At 36.2% G+C, this 24,639-nt stretch overlaps 1 protein-coding gene across 1 annotated transcript in view; it reads right to left on the bottom strand.

The window, feature by feature from the left end:
- The window catches only part of EXOC6 (exocyst complex component 6), a 165,161-nt gene that overhangs the window by 96,692 nt on the left and 43,830 nt on the right, over positions 1-24,639 (bottom strand). The window contains exons 2-6 of the mRNA XM_049790835.1: positions 7,316-7,487; positions 5,999-6,046; positions 5,817-5,907; positions 3,387-3,432; positions 654-858 (exon numbers count right to left, since the gene is read on the bottom strand). Coding sequence (XP_049646792.1) covers positions 654-858; positions 3,387-3,432; positions 5,817-5,907; positions 5,999-6,046; positions 7,316-7,487 — 562 coding nt within the window. The remainder of the gene's footprint in view (positions 1-653; positions 859-3,386; positions 3,433-5,816; positions 5,908-5,998; positions 6,047-7,315; positions 7,488-24,639) is intronic.

Here is a 24,639-nt window from a genome sequence, read left to right as displayed (position 1 = left end):
TAAGTCCAGAAGTGGATATTAATATATAATAAGTGCCAATTCTTTTAAATACTTTTTCTTTTAGCTGTAAGAACTGTTAATTCAAAGATAACAAGAAAGCAATTTAGAACTTCATATTACAGGTACTCACTTGCCTTTATATATGCTACTTTCAGTTAATTTATTTTAATTTTTTTTTTTTTGTTTTTTGTTTGGGGGCCATACTCAGCTTATACTCAGGGTTGGCACCTGATTCTACACTCAGGTATACTCCTAGAGATTTAGAAACCATATGGGACTCTGAGGATTGAATCTAAGTCGGCCATGTACAAGGCCAACCTAACTCACTGCCTATGTCTCCTGTTACAATTTTTTATAAGCAAATTTGACTGTTAGTAAAGTTCACATAACACCATATCGATGGGAGATTGCCAAGTCAGATCAACTAGTGAGGGAGCAATAAGTTTAGGTTTGACTGACTTCATTTAAATAAAGAATAACTTCACACCAAAAGAAAACATTAATAAGATCTACTCTACAACAAGAATCAGGAAAGATAATGAGATAAAAGTAAACATAAATAAGCAAATTACATAAATAAAAAGTAAACCATGGCTAAATTCAGTAATCTAAATAAGTAACATTAAATTAAAATCCTACTTTATAGATCTTACCTGTTTCATAGCTGTTTCACCTATTTTGTCAGAATGTTTTCGAATGCTTTCCAAAAAGTCTTTCAAGTCAGACATGGATATTTCTTTGATATCTTCACGCAATTTAGGAAGATTTTCTATCATTAGCTGGCAAAATCGGTATTGTCTAACTTGGGGAAAATACACATTTTCTAACTGTTCCATTGTTTTTAGAGCAGAATAATACCTGTGAGAAATTTTTTTTAAATAGAGAAAGTTCTGTTAATTTTACAAATAAATTCAAATAATCAACCCTATAAGTCCTATCAAAAAAGATATTGTTCAATAAAGTAAAATTATATTTCATTCCAGTTACTAAATATAAACCATATATAATTTATATAAAATACACTATATATTTATATATTTTATATGTAATAGTTCAATTTTTTTTTTTTTGGTTTTTGGGTCACACCTGGCTCTCTATGCTTAGAAATTGCTCCTGGCAGGTTAGGGGGACCATTTGGAATGCCGGGATTCGAACCACCGACTTTCTGCATGCAAGGCAAACGCCTTACCTTCATGCTATCTCTCCGGCCCCAGTTCAAAAGTTCTTAATTAGAATATTGTCCTCAGATATGTGATTTCATATACATATATAAGATATGTCTTATCTACGTTTGAGGGCAGGAGAGATAGTAAAGGGCTTGTTAAGGTTCTTTCCCTGCCTGCAGGGAAAATAGCAGAACACTACATGATAACGTTATGTAATTTTCATGGACATTACCAAAATCACATGTTGATTAAGTTCACCACTTAAAGTCCAATTCAGCTTATCATAAAATGTTCTTCAGAAAACGTATCATCTGGAGAACACAAAAAGTAAATAGAAAAGCTATTTCAGGGGCCGGAGTAGTAGTGCAAGCGGTAGGGCATTTGCCTTGCCACACGCTAACCTAGGACGGGCCGACCACAGTTCAATCTCCCGGTGTCCCATATGGTCCACCAAGCCAGGAGCAATTTCTGAGCGCATAGCCAGGAGTAACCCCTGAGCATCACTGGGTGTGGCCCAAAAACAAAAAAAAAGAAAAGAAAAGCTATTTCACCAGTTTATCTTATAGAATTGGTTGCTTTAGTATCTACTAGCCTCATAAACAATGTCCTCATTGTAATAAAAGTTAACAAAATATATAAATAAGCAAAAAACATAGATCCATAATTAAAAGAAAAAAGTAAATAGAAGTATAATTAGGGGCCCGGAGAGATAGCACAGCGGCGTTTGCCTTGCAAGCAACCGATCCAGGACCAAAGGTGGTTGGTTCAAATCCTGGTGTCCCATATGGTCCCCCGTGCCTGCCAGGAGCTAGTTCTGAGCAGACAGCCAGGAGTAACCCCAGAGCATCGCCGGGTGTGGCCCCAAAACCAAAAAAAAAAAAAAAAAAGAAGTATAATTAGGCGGTCTAGTTTGGAAAAGCTCTAAATATCTACCAAAGAATTGAGTAAAAAAGAGTCAACAGACATAATGAGATTCCTTATGTTTTAGGAATTCCTAACACAGAAATATAAATTATAGCAAAGAATCTAATAAAAATGTTAAAAATAAAAAACTAAATGAGAATAAAAAAATGTACACGGAAAAATGAAAAAGAATGTAATTTAAAGTAGTTTATTGATTGCCAGAGAAACAGTGATGTTTAAAATGTTTTAAGTTAAAAGAAAAAAAAATGTTTTAAGTTTGAACAATTTTCAAGCAACTTTAAAAAATGAGTAAACAGGACATTTAGAAAAGAAAAGTAATTTCCTCTTTGTTTATTAAAAATTAAGTATCCCAATACATTATATATAAATCTTACTCAAAAGATTTGTCTATATTCTATCTTATATTTCTTTGCACTTAATTTGATTAGATTTTCATCTTGTTAATTAGTACTAATAGTGAATTTTCATAAGCCTTTATTTAGTCTTATTTTATATATATCGTTAATATGTATTGTAATGTTAGATTCATGTCCATATGTGAATGTTCAAGTACAAATAGCAATACCATATGTTTGTTGGGAAAAAATTAAATAAGCTTGTCAGAAAGGCAGGTTAAGGTTGGTTTTTGGGCCACACCCCAGAGATGCTCAGGGGTTACTCCTGGCTATGTGCTTAGAAATCGCTCCTGGCTTGGGGGACCATATGGGAAACCCACCGGGGGATCAAACCTCCATCCATCCTAAGCTTGCACCATTGCTCTGCCCATCCCATGTACATTTCTATAAACAGAGTATGAATCCAGAGAGACAAATCATTATCCACCCTTGAACACAACATTAACAAACTGGCTACTTCAAATGTCTTCATTCCTATGCAGTTATATTTGTTCTCATTAATACTCTGAATCTTTGACAGCATTTATAAAGAATAAGGAATCACAAAGGATTAAGAATTATTCTGAGAAAATTGTATGAATGAATAAATTAAAAGTAGTAAGAAAAACTTTCAGCAATCAAAAAGAATTTTTATCAAAAGCAGATTAGGGAATTGACAGTATTGAATGATACTGGGTCTTGGACTACAAAATTGATATTACCAAGCAAGGGAGAAAGTAGAGTGGGAAGAATGACAAAGGATTAGAATTTACAAAAGAATATTGGTGAAGGTCTTGAACACTTGAGTGGTGATAAGGTATAGTAACTGTGCATCAAAGCCATAAATATTAACACTACTATAAACATGTGACCTAAACTATAAACTTTTTTTAAAACTTTATTAGGAAAGAAATCAACTCACCTTTTTGCATTCATCTGTTCTTTTAGCTTACTGTACATTTCCAGCACTGCAATGAAAAATATGACTTATTTTAGCTTCCAAAATGAAAAAGTAATTTTGAGGTTAAAAGAATTAATGCAGGGAAGAATATAATTTAAAGTCACTAATTTTCTCTATACTAGAAATAAATTAATACTTTAATACCTACATCACTGAATATTTATCACACATATGTTAATACATTATAATTTAATGTGGAACACTTAAATATCCTGAATCCTATACAGTAACTATGACATTGAACAATAAGCTATTTATCTTATTCCAAAACTTGCTAACATCTTTTTCTGATAGAATTAAAAGTGTAGACTTGAGCTATTTCAGAGGGAAAGTAAGCAACAATGAAAATGATTTGATTTTTAACCAACTGAAAAGTAGCATAACTACACTATGACTCGCTAAACAAAATTTTACACTAAATCTACAAAGAAAGAAAAATCTTATCAGAGGATAAATTGTAAATAATACCACAAATAAATATAACAAAATCCTTCTTTATTCATTTCTATTAAAGGTCAAAAATATAAGTATTATGTAAAACTATTAAGCTTCAACAAGATACTCTGACCCCAAAAGAGATTTTACTGTAACTAAGGCTATTAATATGATCTTTAGCAAAATTTCAGTGTCAAAAATAATTATTATTGGCTCAGCAAGCCACTCATATTTTCTAGTGAAGTTTTTTTTCTCAGATTTTTTACCCTCTTACGGCTATTCTCCAAGGGTTTTCAAGTTCACAAAAATACTTTTAACAGTATTAAAAGGCATAAAAAGCTGGTTCTAACTCTGTGAAGCTAATGTATACAGTATTTTTATCACAGATCCTATGTAGTAAGGCAATAATGTTCATATTTTGCTTGTTTTTCAGCCATACCCGGTGATGCTCAGGAGTTATTCCTGGCTATGTGCTCAGAAATCGATCCTGGCCTGGGGGACCATATGGGACGCCAGGGGATCAAACCACAGTCCATCTTAGGCTAGCAAGCACGAGGTAGCACCTTACACCCTGTGTCACCGCTCTGGCCTCAATATTTTTATACTCATTTTTCAATCAAAGCATTCATGTACAGACAAGCAAAAAAGAGCCTAGAAACTATTCTGGTAAGTATAATTCTCCTTTGAAGTCTTTTGCTTCAACAATTTATGTAAATTTAAGTAAATTCATATCTACCTTAAATAATTTTACTATTTTATTATTTTTTCTTCATTTTTAGAACCATGATAGACAATTACTGAATTTCAACTAGATAAGAGAATATTTCATCAGGTCCAGTGCTTTGACAACTAAAATAATAAAAATGTTTTCATATAAAAATGCTTTCCTTAAAAATAATCAAGCAGACTAGAGCAATAGTACAGTGGGTAGGGTATTGGCCTGTAGCCAACCCAGGTTTGATTTTCAGCATCCCATATGGCCTGCCAGGAGTGAGCACAGCTGAGTGTGACCCAAAAAACAATATATATATATAAAATCAGTAAAATGTTTACATTATGACTTCTATGTTCCCATAATCCTTTTCACTTAAGAAGGAATTAGGCAACTATACATAATTGATGGTTTATCTATCTTTATTAATATAGGTGGTAAGATCCTTTAGAACGAGAACTATATAATTTTCCACCTTATACTTTCAATATCATGCCTGACACAAAAAAATATGAATGGACAGTTAAAGAATAAATGCTTGCTCTTCAAGCTCATGTTCTCCTTTGATCATGTATCTATGTTTGTTTGCTGTTTCTTTGTTTGCCTAGTTCCACTCTAAAGAAGCCGTATTCTCTTTTATGTTCCTTTGTTGTTGTTTAACACGTATTTCTTTATTTCTCCCCCCTCACATATTTCTTTTAAAAAGATAAATAAAGTAATAGATGGAAAGATATCATAGAGGGTAACAGAACTGACTTTCACACAACTGACCTGAACTTAATCCCCATAGAATCCCCTGAGCATAGCCAGGAGCGATCCCTGAGTACAGAGCTAGGAATAAGCCCAGAGCATACCCAGATGTGGCCCAAAAAGCCTACAAAACAAGACTAAATGGAATAAAGGAAACAGTTCTGAATATGGTAATTAAGAACACAGTATTTATAGGAAATCATATTGTCCAACCTTGAAATCGAAGATAGAAGTATTTCTATAGTTCAAATAGGCCCACTAGAAGAATAAACTAATTTCTGTTCTTTCTTATTTTAACATCAGATTTTTAGATATATTACTATTCGAGGATAAATCATTCAAATTTAGATTCTGTCTTTAAAACTAATTATATCTAATAGTGACAAAGAGCTCCTTTTAAACATTGCTATAAGGCAGTAAGTTTCTCAATGTCCATGCTTTACCATTAAATAAAAATTTTATCGAAACAAATGTAACAGACTGGTTTAACTCACCTGGAAGGCATAACTGCAATTTTTCTATCACAGTTGTGATATTCCTCTGCTGAATTCTACAACGAATAATCTCTTCTGTTTGAACTATAACCTTATAAAAGAAGAAATGTCCATATTTTTAAATTCACAGTTGAATTGAATCCACATGTTGAGCATCAAAAAAAAATGTATTGTTTTCTCACCTCTTTTCCAGCTTCTTGAAATCTTTGGTTGGTATCAGTAACTTGTACCTTAAAAATAATTTCATCTTAGTTAAACAGGCATAAAACTACCCTAAAGTAACTATTCACCCTTGTATTTAGATCATGCTTCCTGAGAAAGTTAGAACAAAGAAATGCAAATTCAAATTAACTCTGCAGCTTGAACTTGAACTTTTGATTGAAAAAGGGTTTTGTTAGCTTCAATTACTTAGTTTCTTTTAACAGATTCTGTGGCAAACTTCTCAAATTTTCTCAGGATTTTTGAACTTGACTTGCTTCTCGAAGTCTGTCAAACAAATCAAATCACTGACCCAATTGACCACTGGTCCCTTTTTGACAACTTCAATAAGGTCTATGTGCCATTTATTGTCTGTAGAAAATGGTGATTGCATTTTATGGTAATTAAACATTCATACTTTGTCAAATGCAAACACTGGGTGGTTGATTACCATCAAACATGGAAATCTCAATCCGCAGCAACATTTTAATGCTGCAGGTGCAGGCAAGGCTAAGCCCTCAAATTTCCCACATATTAAGTGCCTCATTAGGTCATTATAGTAAGGAACACATTCTGGTTTCTTAAAAGTCTCATTAATTTCTAAATAAAGATGCTCAGTGACCTCATTGATGCTGTACTTAAGTCTCTTGTTATCTGAATATCCTTTACATAATGTTTTCCTAACCATAATCTTTGGTGAACCACAGTCACTCTGTCAGCTAAGCACCCCAAATGTAAAGAAAAATATGATCATTCTTTCTTAACTAAATATCTTGTATTCTGACTGAAAAAATTCATGTCTGGATTAATAACATTTTGCTGTGTGGCAAAGGATGTATAAATCATATATCACTAACAAGCTTTAGGAAATGTTTCTAGATTATCAAATAATCTTTGGGAAAATATTTCTAGTAACTAATTATAGCAAATAGCATTTTAGTAATATTGTAGGCATTTCTTAAATTCTACACTGCAACTGAGACCTTTCACTAAATAGGTTCATTTCCCTGAATGCAAAGAAATCTTAAGTTTAATGCATTACTTCTTTTCAAAATAAACCAACTGTGTTGAGAGCATAAGGTGCATTCCCAAATTTTATAAGTGGTATATCTACTTCTTAAAAGTGGTAAATCTAATAGTGATATAAACATATATGCTGTAAATTAATAGTGGAGTGATTTTTCCTCACTTTTTAAAAATGAAGTTCTTGTTCAAGGTTATCCTGAGTTTTTAACTAAATTGAAAATGATGCTTGAGTGAATGTAACAAAGATAATAATAAAATTTTAAAACACATTTTACCTTCAGTTTTTCTGCATCAGTCCTTACTTTAAGGAGTTCTGTAATAGCATCCACAAAACCCTGATGGTGAAAATTACACATCTTTTCAATTTCCTTGTCATGATTTCGTATACATGCATCTAGCTTTTCCATAAACTTTTTGTGTGCATTTGGTTGATCATCATACACAGACCTGTATGTATAAAAATAGAAAGCTAACATAAGCTTGCCAGTTCACCAAAATTTATTATATATGACTTTTACAACAGCTTATTATCTAAAATAAAGTTTCTGCCTGGGTAAACTGGGTTGAAAGTACTTTAGTAGGGGGCTGGGGGCGGGGAAAAAAAAAAAGAAAGTACTTTAGTAGAAATAATTCAAGTAAAAATATTTCATTTCTTCTTGAACACATTTAAAGTAGATCAATTCCAAGTCCTCTAGATGAACCTTTTCATCTGAAATAAGTCTTTATGATTTTAACACCCTGGTACCCAAAAGGAAACATTGGGTGAATGTTTCAAGAATGAACAAATTTTTATAGCATTTACTACATGCAAGAACATGTTCTAAGTCTTTTAATCTCCATTACAAACTTATTCAACGTGTATTGCTATTACCCTTGCTTTATAAATAATGATAAATCATGCAACTGCCATAAATTCTTCAACTACAAAATGACAGAAACAAGACTCCTAATAGCCTGGCTTCAGAATTTATATTCTCAAGTATGGGACAGCACTGAAGTCAACACAAGGTTGTCTAAACATGATACATACATTCTAACTGTATCTCAGCTCATGTTCTTCATGCTACATAGAGAGGCCACCCTCCTCCCCACCTAACTATCAAGCAGAGAAAATATAACCTTAGTCAAAGAGAGATTTGGCCTACAGAACCTGGGAAGGAACATTTGGAATGTCCTATTTGAAAGACGTCATTCATTATTTACTTGTTATCATAAAAAAACATAAAATAATAAAGCATAAACAAATACTTGAAAAGAAACAATAGTTATTTCCAAAAGTCCACTGCATGTGATGCCTTGCTCTAGCTATTGATACAAAAGTATGAAGAAAAATAATTTCAGAACAAATGCATCCTGTGCTAGTAGAAACCAATAGCTTATGGGTGCTTTATTTTGGTAATGAAAGAATGAAATCCAAGGCCTTATATAGGTGCAAAAAAGTACTTTACCACTGAGCTATAGCCCTGTCCTTCATAAACAATCTCAATAATAATAAACTTTCTTCTTTCAATTGTTCTCTAGAATGTTAATAACAACTGGCCATTCTAATCAAGAGTTAACATTTGAAAGGTGATAAATTTTTCACTCGCCCATATCCTCTTATTTGTAGTGCTCCATATGTAAATGATAAAATCTTCTGCTTGCAAACTGTAATGATAATCAAAAGCACTTCATATGTAAAATAAGTTTTAAGACATGAATTAAATTAGAGACAGGAAAAATAAAATGAATTAGGCTGCACTATTTTACACAAATTTGAAATTTTGCAATGAAAAATGCATAAAATAATCAAAAGCATCGTTAAAGATATTTTAAGTTCACTTTTCTGCCTTGATTCTAATTTTCCACATCAAAGTATAAAATGTTGGTTATACAGTATTTGATCATATGCTACATCAAGCTTATTAGAAATTCTATAAGGTATTTCAGAAATGCCTGAGATTATCTTATTATCTTGAATTACATGGATAGAGCACCGCCTAGTGGTAGTAAAACATCAAAAATAAAATGTTAACATTCAGTGGTTAAAGCTCTGGCCCTGCAATAACCACCCAAGCTGGATCCCTGCCATCACATTTGACTCCCCAAGCACCACCTGGAATGAACACTAAGCACAGAGACAGGATAATTCCAGAGCACAGAAAAAAAATGTATTACTATTTGAAAATTAATGCCTTATTGAACTAAAAGACAGCAGAGGAATTTAGGTTCTTTTACACTTCAGAAAGATGCTATATTCTAGTAGTAACATAGGAATATATTAATCATATTCCCATGATTTTAAAGAAAATAATATATATGATGGAGGACAACACTAAAAATATATGTGAAAAACCTTTTCTTATGAATAATAAAATTGAGTTAAGATATTTAGGATACAAAGGCTAACCATGAAATGAAAACTATTCACCCAAAACCCATCTAATAAGGGGTCAATCTCAAAAATCTACAAGGTACTGACAGAACTCAATAAGGAAAAAACATCTAGTCCCATCAAAAATAAATGGGGAGGAAAAAAATGAACAGACATTTCCTCAAAAAAGAAATTCACTTTGCTTTGCATGCAGAAGGACAGTAGTTCGAATCCTGGCATCCTATATGGTCCCCTGAGCCTGCCATGAGTGATTTCTGAGCATAGAGCCAGGAGTAGCCCCTGAGCGCTGCCGGGTGTGACCCAAAAACGAAAGGAAGGAAGGAAGGAAGGAAGGAAAGGAAGGAAGGGAAGGAAGGAAGGAAGGAAGGAAGGAAGGAAGGGAAGGAAGGAAGGAAGGAAGGAAGGAAGGAAGGAAGGAAGGAAGGAAGGAAGGAAGGAAGGAAGGAAGGAAGGAAGGAAGGAAGGAAGGAAGGAAGGAAGGAAGGAAGGAAGGAAGGAAAGAAAGAAAGAAAGAAAGAAAGAAAGAAAGAAAGAAAGAAAGAAAGAAAGAAAGAAAGAAAGAAAGAAAGAAAGAAAGAAAGAAAGAAAGAAAGAAAGAAAGAAAGAAAGAAAGAAAGAGAGAGAGAGAGAGAGAGAAAGAAAGAAAGAGAGAGAGAAAGAGAGAGAGAAAGAGAGAAAGAGAGAAAGAGAAAGAAAGAAAGAAAGAAAGAAAGAAAGAAAGAAAGAAAGAAAGAAAGAAAGAAAGAAAGAAAGAAAGAAAGAAAGAAAGAAAGAAAGAAAGAAAGAAAGAAAGAAAGAAAGAAAGAAAGAGAAAGAAGAGAAAGAGAGAAAGGAAGAGGAGAGAAAGAAAGAAAGAAAGAAAGAAAGAAAGAAAGAAAGAAAGAAAGAAAGAAAGAAAGAAAGAAAGAAAGAAAGAAAGAAAGAAAGAAAGAAAGAAAGAAAGAAAGAAAGAAAGAAAGAAAGAAAGAAAGAAAGAAAGAAAGAAAGAAAGAAAGAAAGAAAGAAAGAAAAGAAAGAAATACATGAGCCAAAAGGCACATGAAAACATGCTCCACATCACTAATCATCACGGAGATTAAAACAAATCAAAACATCAATGTGTTACCATCTCACACCACAGAGACTGGCAACATCACAAAGAATAAGAACAATCAGTGCTTGTGGGGATGTGGGGAGAAAGGAACTCTCATTCACAGCTGGTGGGAATGCCGTCAAGTCCAGCCTTTATGGAAAACAATATGGAGATTCCTCAAAAGACTGGAAATTGAGCTCCCATATGATCCAGCTATACCATTCCTAGGGATATACCCTAGGAGTACCAAAAAGAATACAAAAATGCCTCCTGCACATCTATATTCATTTCAGCACTATATACAATAACCAGTATATGGAAACCACCCAGGTGCCAGACAATGATGAGTGGCTAAAGAAAATGGTACATCCACACAATGGAATACTATGTAGCTGTGAGGAAAAATGAAGTCATGAAATTTGCCTATACATGGATGGACACTGAGACTATTATGCTAAGTAAAATGAAATAGAGGGAAAGGAATAGACATTAAATAGCCTCACTCATTTGTGGGATATAAGAAAAAAAAACAGTATGGTAATAATATCCAGAGACAATAAAGATGAGGGTAGGGAGAACAAGCCTATGATTAGAAGCTTGCCACAAAGAGCAGTGAATGCAGTTAGAGCTCTAACCATCAAGACTCCTACCATGACAATGATAGTGAGAGAGGAAGACTGCTTGTCCCCCCCCCCCCCAAAAAAAAAGAATGCTGTCCCACAGACAGGCAGGGGATGGGGTTGAGTAGGGAAATGGGAGACATTGGTGGCAGGAAAATCAAACTGATAAATGGTGGTGTATATTCTATGACTGAAACCCAACCACAAACACTTCTGTAACAATGGTGCTTAAATAAATCATATAATAAAATGAAATAAAAATTTAAATTTTAAAAAAAGATATTGTCAAAAAACACATAATATCCTTATCCTATTTTAAGTATCTATTTTCACTGTATCTTGCAAAAAGAATATCCATCACAACTGTGCAGAAAAGAAGCAGCATTAGACCCTGAGAAATAACATTTTTCATTCATTGTCTTTTACTGAAATAATGCCTATATTTTGAGGGGGGGAAAGGCAACATTTCAAAGTACTCAATTCAAACTTCCCTAAGTTTCTTCTATTTTTCTAGAGTATTAGAGTAACTTTTCTGGACAAAGTTAAAAGTGTCTTTTATCTCAGAATCCTCTTCTACAACAGAATGGACATACTGACTGAAGAACCACAGAAAAGCAAAGGGAAGACCTATGCAGAAGAGTGGTGATAATAGTGGTGATAGATTTAATAGAATAGAATAGAATAGAATAGATAACAGTGGTGATAATTTACCTATAATAGCAACCATTCAATACCATTTGTTGTTTTAATAAATGTCAGTGCTTTCAATCAAACAACAAATGAAGCAAGAAAATGAACTTCAAAACACCAGAATACTAAATACAGAGATACTATTCAAAAATCCCTGTTATTGTTAAATACAACATTAAAAGAAATTACAAAAAAGGCTGATCAGAAATTTTATAAAGCAAGCTATTAAATCCATCCCATCTAACTGAATGGTATACAGTTGGTATTCAACTGAAAGTTTTCTTTTTTAAGTTTTGCTTTTATTGTGTGGGAGGGCATACTCAGATGTGCCTAGTTCTGTGCTCAGGGATAACTCTTTAAAAGGAGTGCTGGGGACTGAACTTGGGTCAGCTACATGGATAGCAAGTGCCTTACCCTATATTATCTCTCTGGCTCCCCAAAATAGTTTTAAAGTCCTGGGGTGTAACTTAGTAAAATGCATACTCTATTTGCATGAGACCTGGGTTCAATCTCTGGTCCCAATATGCCATCTATCTTTAATATAAATGTGAACAATAATTAATTTTTTCTCTTTACTAGCCTAATTATTCAAGGAGACAGGACCTAAAAGAAGTGGCTTCATAGCCATTTTGAGATAATGTCTCTGGAGAGGTAGCTTTGGGCAAGGTTAGGACTGCCCTAACCCACATAATATGGCAAAGCAATACATGATTTCAGAGGTTAGAAAGTCAAGTGATTTCCTCCAGACACTCTGAGGAAAGCCATCCAGCATGCAACAAATCTGACCCTCTCAGGGCTTTCTACTAGAAAGGTCATACGTGGCCCAGCAGGTGCCAGCACTAAGTCGTCTGTTGGCCATTCTAGTCAAGCCTGAGAGATTCTGGCTTGAGCTGCAAGTGCTGCCTGCTTCGTTCCTAAATAGAGGGGTATATGTGTGAACATAAAACAAATTATTTGGACATCTGAACAAAAATAAACACAAGATCTTTTCCAAAGTAATTCCTTTTTGCTTTATCTCCACTTTTGGCACTACTAATTTTGGTACTACCTTTAACTTCTTTTTTTTTTTTTTTACCCCCAATGGGAATCTCCTCCCATATGCTTCAGTTTTAAACTTCCTTTAAAATTCAGCTCAGGGGGCCCAGAGAGATAGCACAGCGGTGTTTTCCTTGCAAGCAGCCGATCCAGGACCAAAGGTGGTTGGTTCGAATTCCGTTGTCCCATATAGCCCCCCAAGCCTGCCAGCAACTATTTCTTTCAGGCCACACCCGTTTGACGCTCAGGGGTTACTCCTGGCTATGCGCTCAGAAATCGCCCCTGGCTTGGGGGGATCATATGGGACACCGGGGGATCGAACCACTGTCCCTCCTATGCTAGCGCTTGCAAGGCAGACACCTTACCTCTAGCGCCACCTTCCCGGCCCCAGGAGCTATTTCTGAGCAGACAGCCAGGAGTAACCCCTGAGCACTGCCGGGTGTGGTCCTCCCCCCAAAAAAAAGTAAAATTCAGCTTCAGGAAAGTTCATTCAGGGTTAATTCAGAACCACCAACCAGATTGGGTAGTAACTTTTTCATTACCTGAAACTGTTTTACTCCTCTTTTGGAAGGTCTATACTATCTTGTATTTACTTGTATAACTCAGTGATTTTATTCTCTAATTACTTATTTTATTTCTTTTCATTTGTTTTTTATGACAGGAATCAAAATAAAGACATCACACATACAAAGTATATGCTTCACCCGAGAAGCACATTCCTGGCCCATATTTTATCTTGTAAACTACTTTAAAGCAAAGGCGCCAACTGTTTTTAATTCTATGTACTTCCATTACTACATTTAGTCTCTGGATCACACTAGCTATGAAGATGCAAAACAACACAAACTGTGAATTTTAAAAAAGGAATACATTCACTAGAGGGCACCCTTCGCCAAAAAGTAACCTGCGTTCTCCCTTGAACAGCATTGCTTCTCTGCTTTTGCCCATTTTGAAGAAAATCATATTCTTTTTAAACACGTATTCCTCTCTTCCTCTTCTCTCTCTTATTGCTTTTGTTTGTTTGTTTGTTTGTTTGTTTTTGGGCCACACCCGGTGACACTCAGAAATTACTCCTGGCTGTGCACTCAGAAATCATTCCTGGCTTGGGGGACCATATTGGACACCCAGGGGATCGAACCATGATCCATCCTAGGTCAGCCTCGTGCAAGACAAATGCCTGACCACCACACTCCGGCTCCACCCTCTCTTTTTTCTAAATGAATTTAGTTAAATAAAATAAAATAATAAATTGCTTCAATTTAAAAAAGTAACCTCTAGCTAGCAAAAGATGATGTAAATTCCATACTCAAGCTGATAAAATTACCCCTACTTTTAAAATCTTGTTACCTATTTCTTTAAAGAAATGGCTTAAAAGAACTATGAACTGTAGGAGAAACATAAAAATTACCTAGCAATCCAGGTTCCAGTAAAAAAAAATGGGTACACTTTTATATTTTACTAGTGTCTGATACATAGGTTTTTAGATATTGAAAGAATGCATATAAATATTTTCTAAAGAATACATTAAAGTCAGTGTTTGAACTTATAATAAACATATTGAAGTTAGTATCTTAGATCAGAGAGTCCCAAACTTATTTGGCCTACCCAGCACCCTCCTGGAAATCTACCATCTATAAATAAATAATCAGGAACTGCATTAGTTACTCCTCCAGAATTTTTCTAGTACCCCTGAGGTGTGCCCACTACTTTATATAAAAACTGGTAGAGGGGCCGGTGAGGTGGCGCTAGAGGTAAGGTGTCTGCCTTGCAAGCGCTAGCCAAGGAAGGACCACGGTTTGATCCCCTGGCATCCCATATGGTCCCCCAAGCCAGGGGCAATTTCTGAGCGCTTAGCCAGGAGTAACCCCTGAGCATCAAACGGGTGTGGCCCGAAAAAACAAAACAAAACAAAAAAAAACCTGGTAGAAATTAGCACTGATTCCTAAATCTACAGAAATTGAACCTTAAGGGCTGGAGCTATAGCACAACAGTAAGGCATTTGCCTTGCACGCAGCCAAAACAAGATGGATCCCAGTTTGAATTCCGGCATCCCATATGGTCCCCTGAGCCTGCCAGGAGTGACTTCTGAGTGCATAGCCAGGAGTAACTCCTGAGCGCCACTGGGTGTGACTCAAAAACTAAATAAACAAAAAAAATTAAAAAAAAAAAAAGAAAAGAAATTGAACCTAAAGGCCAGGAGATAATACATGTATTAGGGCACAAGTTAGGATGTTCTTAGACAGGTTCAATTCATGATATCAAATGACCCCTCCAGACATCAACAGGTGCACACATAGAGGCCTCCAGTATCACTAGGGCGGCCTGAGCACTATTCCATCCTTAGACACTTGAACTGAACCACTGGCATGGTTGGTTGAGATTTGTCAGTGGGATCCTTGGACCTCTTCAAGTACCATTTTGGAGGATCCTCCCCAAAAAGGTTTGAAGGACTGGAGTGCCTACTTTATATGTGGGAGACCCACTCAACCCCATCACCATATGATCCCGGTAGCATACCAGAGGGGCCAGAACGATAGTAGAGCAGATAGAGCATTTGTCTTGCACATGGCCAACCCAGTTTAATACACAGCATCCCATATGGTCATCCTGACCATGTTACTGCCTGCAGTAACACCCGAGTTCCACCACTCTGGCTAAAAATTCAACCTCCAAAATAAAACCAAAACAATAGCACCCTAGTGCATGGCCCCAAGCATCCAAAAGAAATTTATATCAGTCAATTCAAAGATCTAAATAAATAAAATATCAAGGTCAAACAAAAATGTATTTTATCATGTCAATCAATGCTGAAATCAACAAATCAAAGATTTATGATTTGTGTTACATAGCTTATGTGAAGATAATGTTGAAGGAAAATTAATCTAAAGTTTCTAATATAATTATGAGTTTTCTAAACTTAAACTTACCTCTAACCTATACAACATTAGCAATATTTGTTGGAGGGTTCTTTGTTGTTTATGTGTTTTGTATTTTTGACCACACCCAGTTGTACTGAGGGATTACTCCTGGCTCTGAACTCAGGAATTATTCCTGGAGATGTGCAGGGGACCATATGGGATACTATGGATTGCATCAGGTCAACCACATGCAAGACAAGTGCCCTACCTGTTGTACTAAGTTAAGCAATTCAATTGCCAACTCCTGATGATGTTCAGGTGAATGGAATTCAGTTCTTTGATCACTTGCAACTGACGACTTAGTGAAAAACATTGGCTGTATAGTGCTATGTAGTTGCCCCACCTGATGTACCAGGTTTCCAGCTCCAACATTAGCAATTTTATGGAAAGAAATATATCAAGTAAAGCAAATGTTTAAAAAATAACTTTTTTAAAAGGTCATATATATAAATATGTTCTGAAATATAAACAGAAATATACTCAATTTCAAAAATATATTTAAAATGAAATCCAGATGTATATGTATTTAATTCTAATGCTAGAGGAATAGATTCCAAAAAAAGTTTAAATGTACAAATAAATATTTAAGTTTAATTTTTGAAAAAGACTAAGGATTTATAATATATTACATGTCAGAAGTAATATGGAGGAAAATTAAAATTAACCATCCTGGTCTCAATTCCCACTATCAATTTGACTACACAAATTCCATTTCACAGATTTACAAGACAGAAAGAAGAAAGCAAAAGTTAAGAAGAGAGATTAAATTTTGCATATATTGTCATAGTTGATTTCAAGAATCAACTAAAGAAGAGGATCAGCAATTGATTTTACCCCTATCTCAGAGATGAGGTAAGTAAAGTTTAGAGACATTAAAAGACTTGCTCAATACTTTGTACCTACTAAACCATCAGAGTCAGATATGTAAACCAAGCCTTGGATTCATAACAAGGGGTGGAGAATATTATACAAGAAAAGTTAAAGATGCTCACTACAATTATAGATCCAATAGGGCCAGCAAGATAGTACATCAGTAGGGCATTTGTCTTGCAAGTGGCCATCCCAAGTTTAATTGTCAGAATCCCGTAGGATCCCCCAAGTCCCACCAGGGATGATCCCTGAGTGGAGAACCAGGAATAACTCTGAGCACCACCGGGTGAAGGTCAAAAACACACAAAAAGGCCAAATATTTATCTGCCAAAATACTAGTATTAGTACTATTAAACTTTTTGGCTTTTAGTTTGGCTTTTTTGTTGTTTTCTTTTAAATTTATATAATTATACTACATGCTTCCAGAGTATCTTTGCATAGCAATGGCTCTATCAATGACACGTCTTAAAATTATGCTCATTAATATGATAAAGTTGGCAATAATATGACATCAGTATCACAGACCATCAGAAAATAATTATAAATCTTCATCCTTAGTCATGACAAAGGCATAAGACAAAAAAAAAAAATACCTGCACACAGATTCTATTTGCTTTGATCCACTACAATGGGACAAGAAGGGGTGAGGAGACCAGCAAAACTTTTTTTTAAATAGGAAAAATATGAATAAAACAGGAATAAAAGGAAAAGTGAGAAATGATGGTGTTTCCTCCCACCCCCCATAATTTTGAAGTGAAAAAAGGCATAGAAAAAATAAGCAAAAGAAACTAAAGATTGGACTTGGTAAAGCTACTGGAGGTCTGTCTCTAGTAATGTACTGATAAATTTGTATTGTTTCACAATACAATACATGTAAGTTCATTTCAATTATCTCAGCTTCCTCTTACCCAGTACAAGTTCAAAATATAGGACCTTCCCTCTCTGAGCATGGTGCTGGCAAATACTTCCTGCTCCCAGTTTTAATATATGACCCTCCCTAGTTTTACTCTTCTTATAGTTATTTTAAGAATGTTTTGATATCATAGCTTTCTTGTCTGGAGCTCCAAAATTGAAAATAAAGCATAAAGATTAAAAGGCTCAGTGCCCAGAAGAACTGTCTTACAGTACCTGCCCTGTAAATATGCAGTTACAATTGCAAATGCCCAGTGTCCATTTCTGCTGTTTGAGCCTGGCAGTTTGGGTATTTGTCATCTCTGATGCCACAAGCAACTTAGACAACAGTCAAATGTATGCGAGCACCACTAAGGAGTGTACCCCTCAATGACCTCATTCCTATTAAAAAGCATGAGAGCATCAAGAAATGTAAGCAGAAGTATGATCTCTGGTGAACATATGTGTGAATACTGCAGTGACCACAGGCGAGCACCACAACCTTAACTTGCAGCCTCAAGTAAAAGAATCCAGAAATCATGAAAAAATATCACACCTAAATGAAAGCAAACTATGACAAATACCACAGCCAAAGGTATGGGCACCGAAACGCCCAGCAAATATCTCAACTGAAAATAGGTGCATATCATCACACCAACGATAAAGGAAGAGAGGAACTAAGAGAGAGCTCACAGGTCTGGGGTACATATTTTGTGTGCAGATCTGAGTTCTATCCCTTCTGCAGAGCTCCAGGCCAAGAGTAGCCCTTGAGAATTACAAGGTATGGCTCCCAAACCAAGAAAAGATATAAAAGAGAGGCCGGAGAGCTAGCACAGGGTAGGGCATTTGCCTTACATGTGGCTGACCAAGGACGTACCTGGGTTCAATCCCTGGCATTCCATATGGTCCCCCAAGCCAGGCACAATTTCTGAGCACATAGCCAGAAATAACCCCCTGAGTGTCACCGGATGTAGCCCCGCCCCCCCAAAAAAAGAAGAAGAAACAAACAAAAGAAAAAGTTGAGTGAATTAAAAAGTAAAAGACGGGGGCAGTATAGATTCAGAACTATAGAGTAATCTCAATGAGCTAGAGCACACACTTTGAGTGCTTACTAGGTTCAATCCTAGCACCACATGTTTCCCCTACACTGCCAGGAATGACCCCCAAGCCTCAAATGGAATCAGCCTTAAACACTTATGGGTATGGCCCAAAAACAAATGAAAAGGATACAGGGACTACAGAGAGAGCACAAAGGTTATAAAGGATGTATAACCTGGCATGTAGCATGTAGCCATGGCCACTGCAAGCCTTGTTTGAATCCGGGTACTGAATATGGTTCCTGGAGCACCACCAGAAATGATTCCTGAGTATAGAGTCAGATGTACCACTAAGCACTGCTGGGTGTGGCCAAAACCAAACACTACCCTCAACTCACCCCCCCCCCCAAAGAAAGTATTAGAAGTGTTCACATTATACTGCATGACTGAGTTCCATGGGCTATCAAGTAGGCCATGTGCAAGGCAAGAATCCCACCTTCTGTACGATGGCTCAATTCAACAAGCTGGTTCAAACAGATATACTTTTTCTTTTTTTTTTTTTTTTTTTTTTTTTTTTTTTTTGTGGTTTTTGGGCCACACCCGGCAGTGCTCAGGGGTTACTCCTGGCTCCATGCTCAGAAATTGCTCCTGGCAGGCACAGGGGACCATATGGGACGCCGGGATTCGAACCGATGACCTTCTGCATGAAAGGCAAACACCTTACCTCCATGCTATCTCTCCGGCCCCCAGATATACTTTTTCAAGAATGTCTTCGTTGGAATTGAAAGACAGTGCATTGCAGGTGATTGGAAGCTACAGACTGTTACTCTCCTTCAAGGTCAGAGAGATACCCAGAAACTCAAACTTCAGAGCAAAAAGAAAATTAAGGAGATCAAACCTGGACTCCTACAGGCAAATCCACTCCCTGATTATCTCACCAATCCCTTTCTTCCAGTATGTGAAGAAGTATAACTGCCTTAAGAATTTTTCAAGATACACTAAGAATCTCCCACATTTCAGGGCCGGAGTGGTAGCACAGTGGTAGGGCATTTGCCTTGCACGCTGCTGATCCAAACAACCCGGGCTCGATCCCTGGCATCCCATATGGTCTCCCGATCCAGGCGCAATTTCTGAGTGCAAGAGTAATCCCTGAGCACTGCCAGGTGTGGCCCCCCCCAAAAAAAAAAAAAAAAAGAATCTCCCACATTTTTTATTCTTACTTTAACTTATGTCATCTGGGTATTGGCACACAAAAAAAAATAAATAAAAAGGCACAAGCAACCCTTGACAAGACAACCATGCACAAAAACACACACACTTTTTTTGTTTATTTATTTTGGTTTTTGGCCACACCCGGTGATTCTCAGGGGTTACTCCTGGCTCTGTGCTAAGAAATCACTTCTGAACACTCCTGATAGGCTCAGGGGACCATCTGGGATGCCGGGGATCAAACCTATGTCTGTCCTGGGTCGACTGCATACAAGACAAACTCCCTACCGCTGTGCTCTCTCTCCAGCCTCACTGCTTATTTTATTTATTTTGGTTTTTGGATCACACCGGGCAGTGCTTAGGGGCTAAATCTATCTAGCTCTGCACTCAGAAATCACCCCTGGCAGGCTCAGGGGACAATATGTAATGCCAGGAATTGAACCATTGTTTGTCCTGGGTTGGTCACATGCAAGGCAAACGCCCTACAGCTGTGCTATCTCTCCGACCCCGCTATTTATTTATTTTTAATAATACTTTATTTAAGCAGCATGGTTACAAAATTGTTCATACTTGAGTTTCAGTCATAGATTGTACACCATCCTTCACCAGTGCACTTTTTACACCATCTATGTTCTGGTTTCCCTCCCACCTATCCCACCTGTCTCTGGGGCACTCAATTTATGTCTGTCTGTCTCTCCTCTCTTCCTTTCTTCTTCACTCTCTCTCTCTCTCTTTCCCTCCCCCTCCCCCCTCTCTCTCTGTGGTTTGCACTATTGTTAATGAAGAAGTTCCATGCATATCACTTTCTCCTCTTTCAGCACACAGTTCTTATCCAGAGTAATCAGCTTCAAATATCATTGTCATAGGGACCCTTCTTTGATTTTTTTTTGTTTTTTGTTTTTTTGGGGCCACACCCGGCGTTGCTCAGGGGTTACTCCTGGCTGTCTGCTCAGAAATAGCTCCTGGCAGGCACATGGGGGACCATATGGGACACCGGGATTCGAACCAACCACCTTTGGTCCTGGATCGGCTGCTTGCAAGGCAAACGCCGCTGTGCTATCTCTCCGGGCCCATAGGGACCCTTCTTGACTCTAAATGCAATCACCACTCTCTGGCAAGACTCCTACCATAAACTGGTCATCCTGGCCCTCTTCTCTATTGTAACTGGATATTCTCACCATACTATCCTTTATTTTTCTTATATCCCACAAATAAGTGCTATTATTCTATGTCTGCTCCTCTCCCTCTGACTCATTTCACTCAGCATAATAATCTCCATATCCATCCATGACTTCAAAATTTTCATGACTTCATTTTTCCTAATGGCTGCAAAGAACTACACTGTGTAGATAAGCCACGGATTCTTTAGCCATTCATCTGTTCTAAGGTACTTGGGTAGCTCCCAGATTCTGAATATTATAAATAGTGTTGCAACAAATATAGGAATGCAAAAGGCTTTTATTCCTGGTGTTTTTGGGTTTCTAGGGTTTATTCCCAGGAGTAGGATTGCTAGATCACATGGAAGCTCAATTTCTAGTTTTTTGAGGGCTATTCATATTTTCCAGAAGAACTGGATCAGTTGACATTCCCACCAGAAGTAAATAAGATTCTATTTCCTGGCATCCAGTACTGGTTCTGATGACAGATTATGTTCTTTGTGATGACACATACACATTTCTTAAAATGATAAGGCATTTAAAATCTCATCTGATCAGTATCAAGTTTTCACAGGTTTTTTTTTCAACTGAATAGATTACAGGCATAAATAGAAATAATGATTATCTCAGCCCTAAAACCAAGCTTTCCATCTGTGCCAAGATTTTAAAATATAATAGGAAATATTACCGTGAGATAATTCATACATGAGCTAAAGTTTACTAATAGGCTAAGAAAAATAGTATATTCCTTAAACAATAATAAAACTAACAGTAATCATAATTACTACTTCATTTTTACACACTTTTACTTTCAAAACATCAAAATACTGTAGACATGTAGAGGAAAATATAAATATAATGAAGTATAAACATAATCCTTGGTATCTGAGTAAAGTAGGTATTATGATGTAGCTGCTGTAGATTATGATATAGATTAATTTCTAGAAATTTTAGCAGGGAAAAAGTAATAAATTTAGAATCTACTTTTTAAATTATAGGAAACTGGAAAAGATTTGTTTATAGAATATTCACTTTCTGATATTTTCCCATGAAATATTTCATTTACTTTACCACATGAGCTATTTGTTAAATAATACCCAGGTGCTTCCTCTCATTCAATTGAAGACATTCTATCAATGTCAATTCTGTCAACATTCTGTCAAGCTTTATTTTTTTTAATGAAAAGACTAGAACCATCATTTTAAAAAGAAAAAAAATGGTACAACTATATCTTTGTGAATCATACAACTATCAAAGCATTAAAATCAACCAAGGCAAAAACACATGTTTCCTATCTTCTGATGCTGAATTTACTTGCTTTGCCTCCCTCTACATCAATTTCTTTAATTTGTTATCTTGAACAGTATCCTGTTTCCATGCATAGCAAAGAGTGCACAGTCTGTTGGTTAACATTACTTCCTACAAGGACTGACATTCTGTAATAATGGCAATAACACTTACTGTAATTCTGGATAACAACACAGTACAATGATTGTTGATAGGCATCCTCTAACAGTGGTCCTCAAACTATGGCCCACGGGCCACATATTGAATTTGTATCTGTTTTGTTTCTTCATTGCAAAATAAGATATATGCAGTGTGCATAAGAATTCGTTCATAAGTTTTGTTTTTACTATAGTCAGACCCTCCAATGGTCTGAGGGACAGTGAACTGGCCCCCTGTTTAAAAAGTTTGAGGACCCCTGCGAACCCTAACTTGATAATGAGCTAACACAGATTTGCAATAGATTTCCTCCTTCCTGTTTTTACACTCCTGGCCGAGAAGATTTTTCTTCCTGTTGACTTTTGTGCTACTTGGTAAAATGCAAAAGATGAAAAACAAAACCACCCAATACACAAATTTAATTTATGTTATAGCAAAAAACTGAATTGTTAAATAAATTTTAATTAAAAATTAAATAGCACATTAATAAATGTAGATGTAAACTACTCCCTCAGAAGACTTTAAAACATTAAGCAAAAATATTTTTTATTTAAATAAAAACAGTGAAGGGTAGATCTAATGTGCAATCCACTTAACAACTTAAACAATGAGTCATATGCCATGCACAAAAGCCAAATCAAGATGGATATTATAATATATATGCTAATATATAACATATACTGTATATAAAATAATAATCTATATAAAGACCTTTATATCAGACCTGTAATATTGAGGAAAATGTAGGCAAAATACTCCATGACGTTGAAGTTAAAGGCATCTTCAAGGAGGAAACATCACTGATCAAGCAAGTGGAAGCAAAGATAAATAAACCGGACTACTTGAAATTAAGAAGCTTCTGAATGCACCTCAAAGGAAATGGCAACTAGGATACAAAGACTACCCATGTAATGGGACAAACTATTTGCCCAGTACCCATTTGTTAAGGGGTTAATATCTAAGATATATAAGACAGTAGTAGAGTTTAGCAAGAAAAAAACATAACCCCATCCAAAAATGGGGAGAAGAAATGAACAGACATTTCCTCAAAGAAGAAGAAATACAGATGGCCAAAAGGCAAATGAAAAAAATGCTCCACATCATTAGTCATAAGGAAGATGCAAATCAAAACAACAATGAGATATCATCTCACACCACAAAGACAGGAACACATCACAAAGAACAAGAACAACCAGTGCTGGAGTAAATGCGAAGAGAAAGGGACTCTCATTCACTGCTGGTGGGAATGTCAACTGGTTCTGCCCTTTTGGAAAATATAAATATTCCTCAAAAAAAAAAAAAACTAGAAATTGAGCTTCCATATGATCTAACAATACTACTACTAGAATACTACAAAGACACAATAAAGAAAGCCCTCTAAATTCCTATGTTCATTACAGCACTATTCACAACAGCAGAATTTTGAAACATCAAAGTGCCAAAGAACAGAGAAATGACTAAAGGAACTGTGGTAAATCTACACTATGGAATACTATGCGGCTGTTAAGAAAAAAAAGTCAAAAATTAAAAAAAAAGTCATTAAATTTGCTCAGACATGGATGGATCTGGAGGGTATTGTGATTAGCAAAATGATGCAGAGGGAGAGGAAGAGAAATATAATCACACTCATTTGTAGAATATTAAAAAAAAGACAATATGCTAATAATATCTATAGATATTAGAGATCAGGGCCACGACAAAATTCATAATAGGAAGCTTGCCACAAAATAGCAGGGGAGGGAAGTTAGGGCAGAGAAAGGACCACTATGACAATCATAGTTGGAAATGATCACTCTGGCTAGACAAGAATTTTGTGCTTAAAAATAAAATGATGGGCCCGGAGAGATAGCACAGCGGCGTTTGCCTTGCAAGCAGCCGATCCAGAACCTAAGGTGATTGGTTCAAATCCCAGTGCCCCATATGGTCCCCCGTGCCTGTCAGGAGCTATTTCTGAGCAGACAGCCAGGAGTAACCCCTGAGCATCACCGGGTGTGACCCAAAAACCAAAAAAAAAAAAATAAATGATATGCAAGATACCCCTTCAGTAACAACACTGCAAACCACAGTGTCTAAAAGGAAATAAAAGGAAGGGAGGTGGGAAGAAAAATGTATATGGGTAGGGGAGAAAGGATGGTGGGGGGTAGGCAGGAGAGAAATGGAGACTGGCAGAGGGAAATGTGCATTGGTAAAGAGTGTTATACATTGTATGACTAAGTCATGAACAATTTTTTTTAGTCCCACCCGGTGGTGCTCAGGGGTTACTCCTGGCTCTGCGCTCAGAAA

Source organism: Suncus etruscus, chromosome 17, assembly GCF_024139225.1.
Source record: "Suncus etruscus isolate mSunEtr1 chromosome 17, mSunEtr1.pri.cur, whole genome shotgun sequence".
Lineage (NCBI taxonomy): Eukaryota > Metazoa > Chordata > Mammalia > Eulipotyphla > Soricidae > Suncus > Suncus etruscus.
The sequence above is the reverse complement of the archived record's forward strand: the minus strand, read 5'-3'. Positions and strand labels throughout refer to the sequence as shown.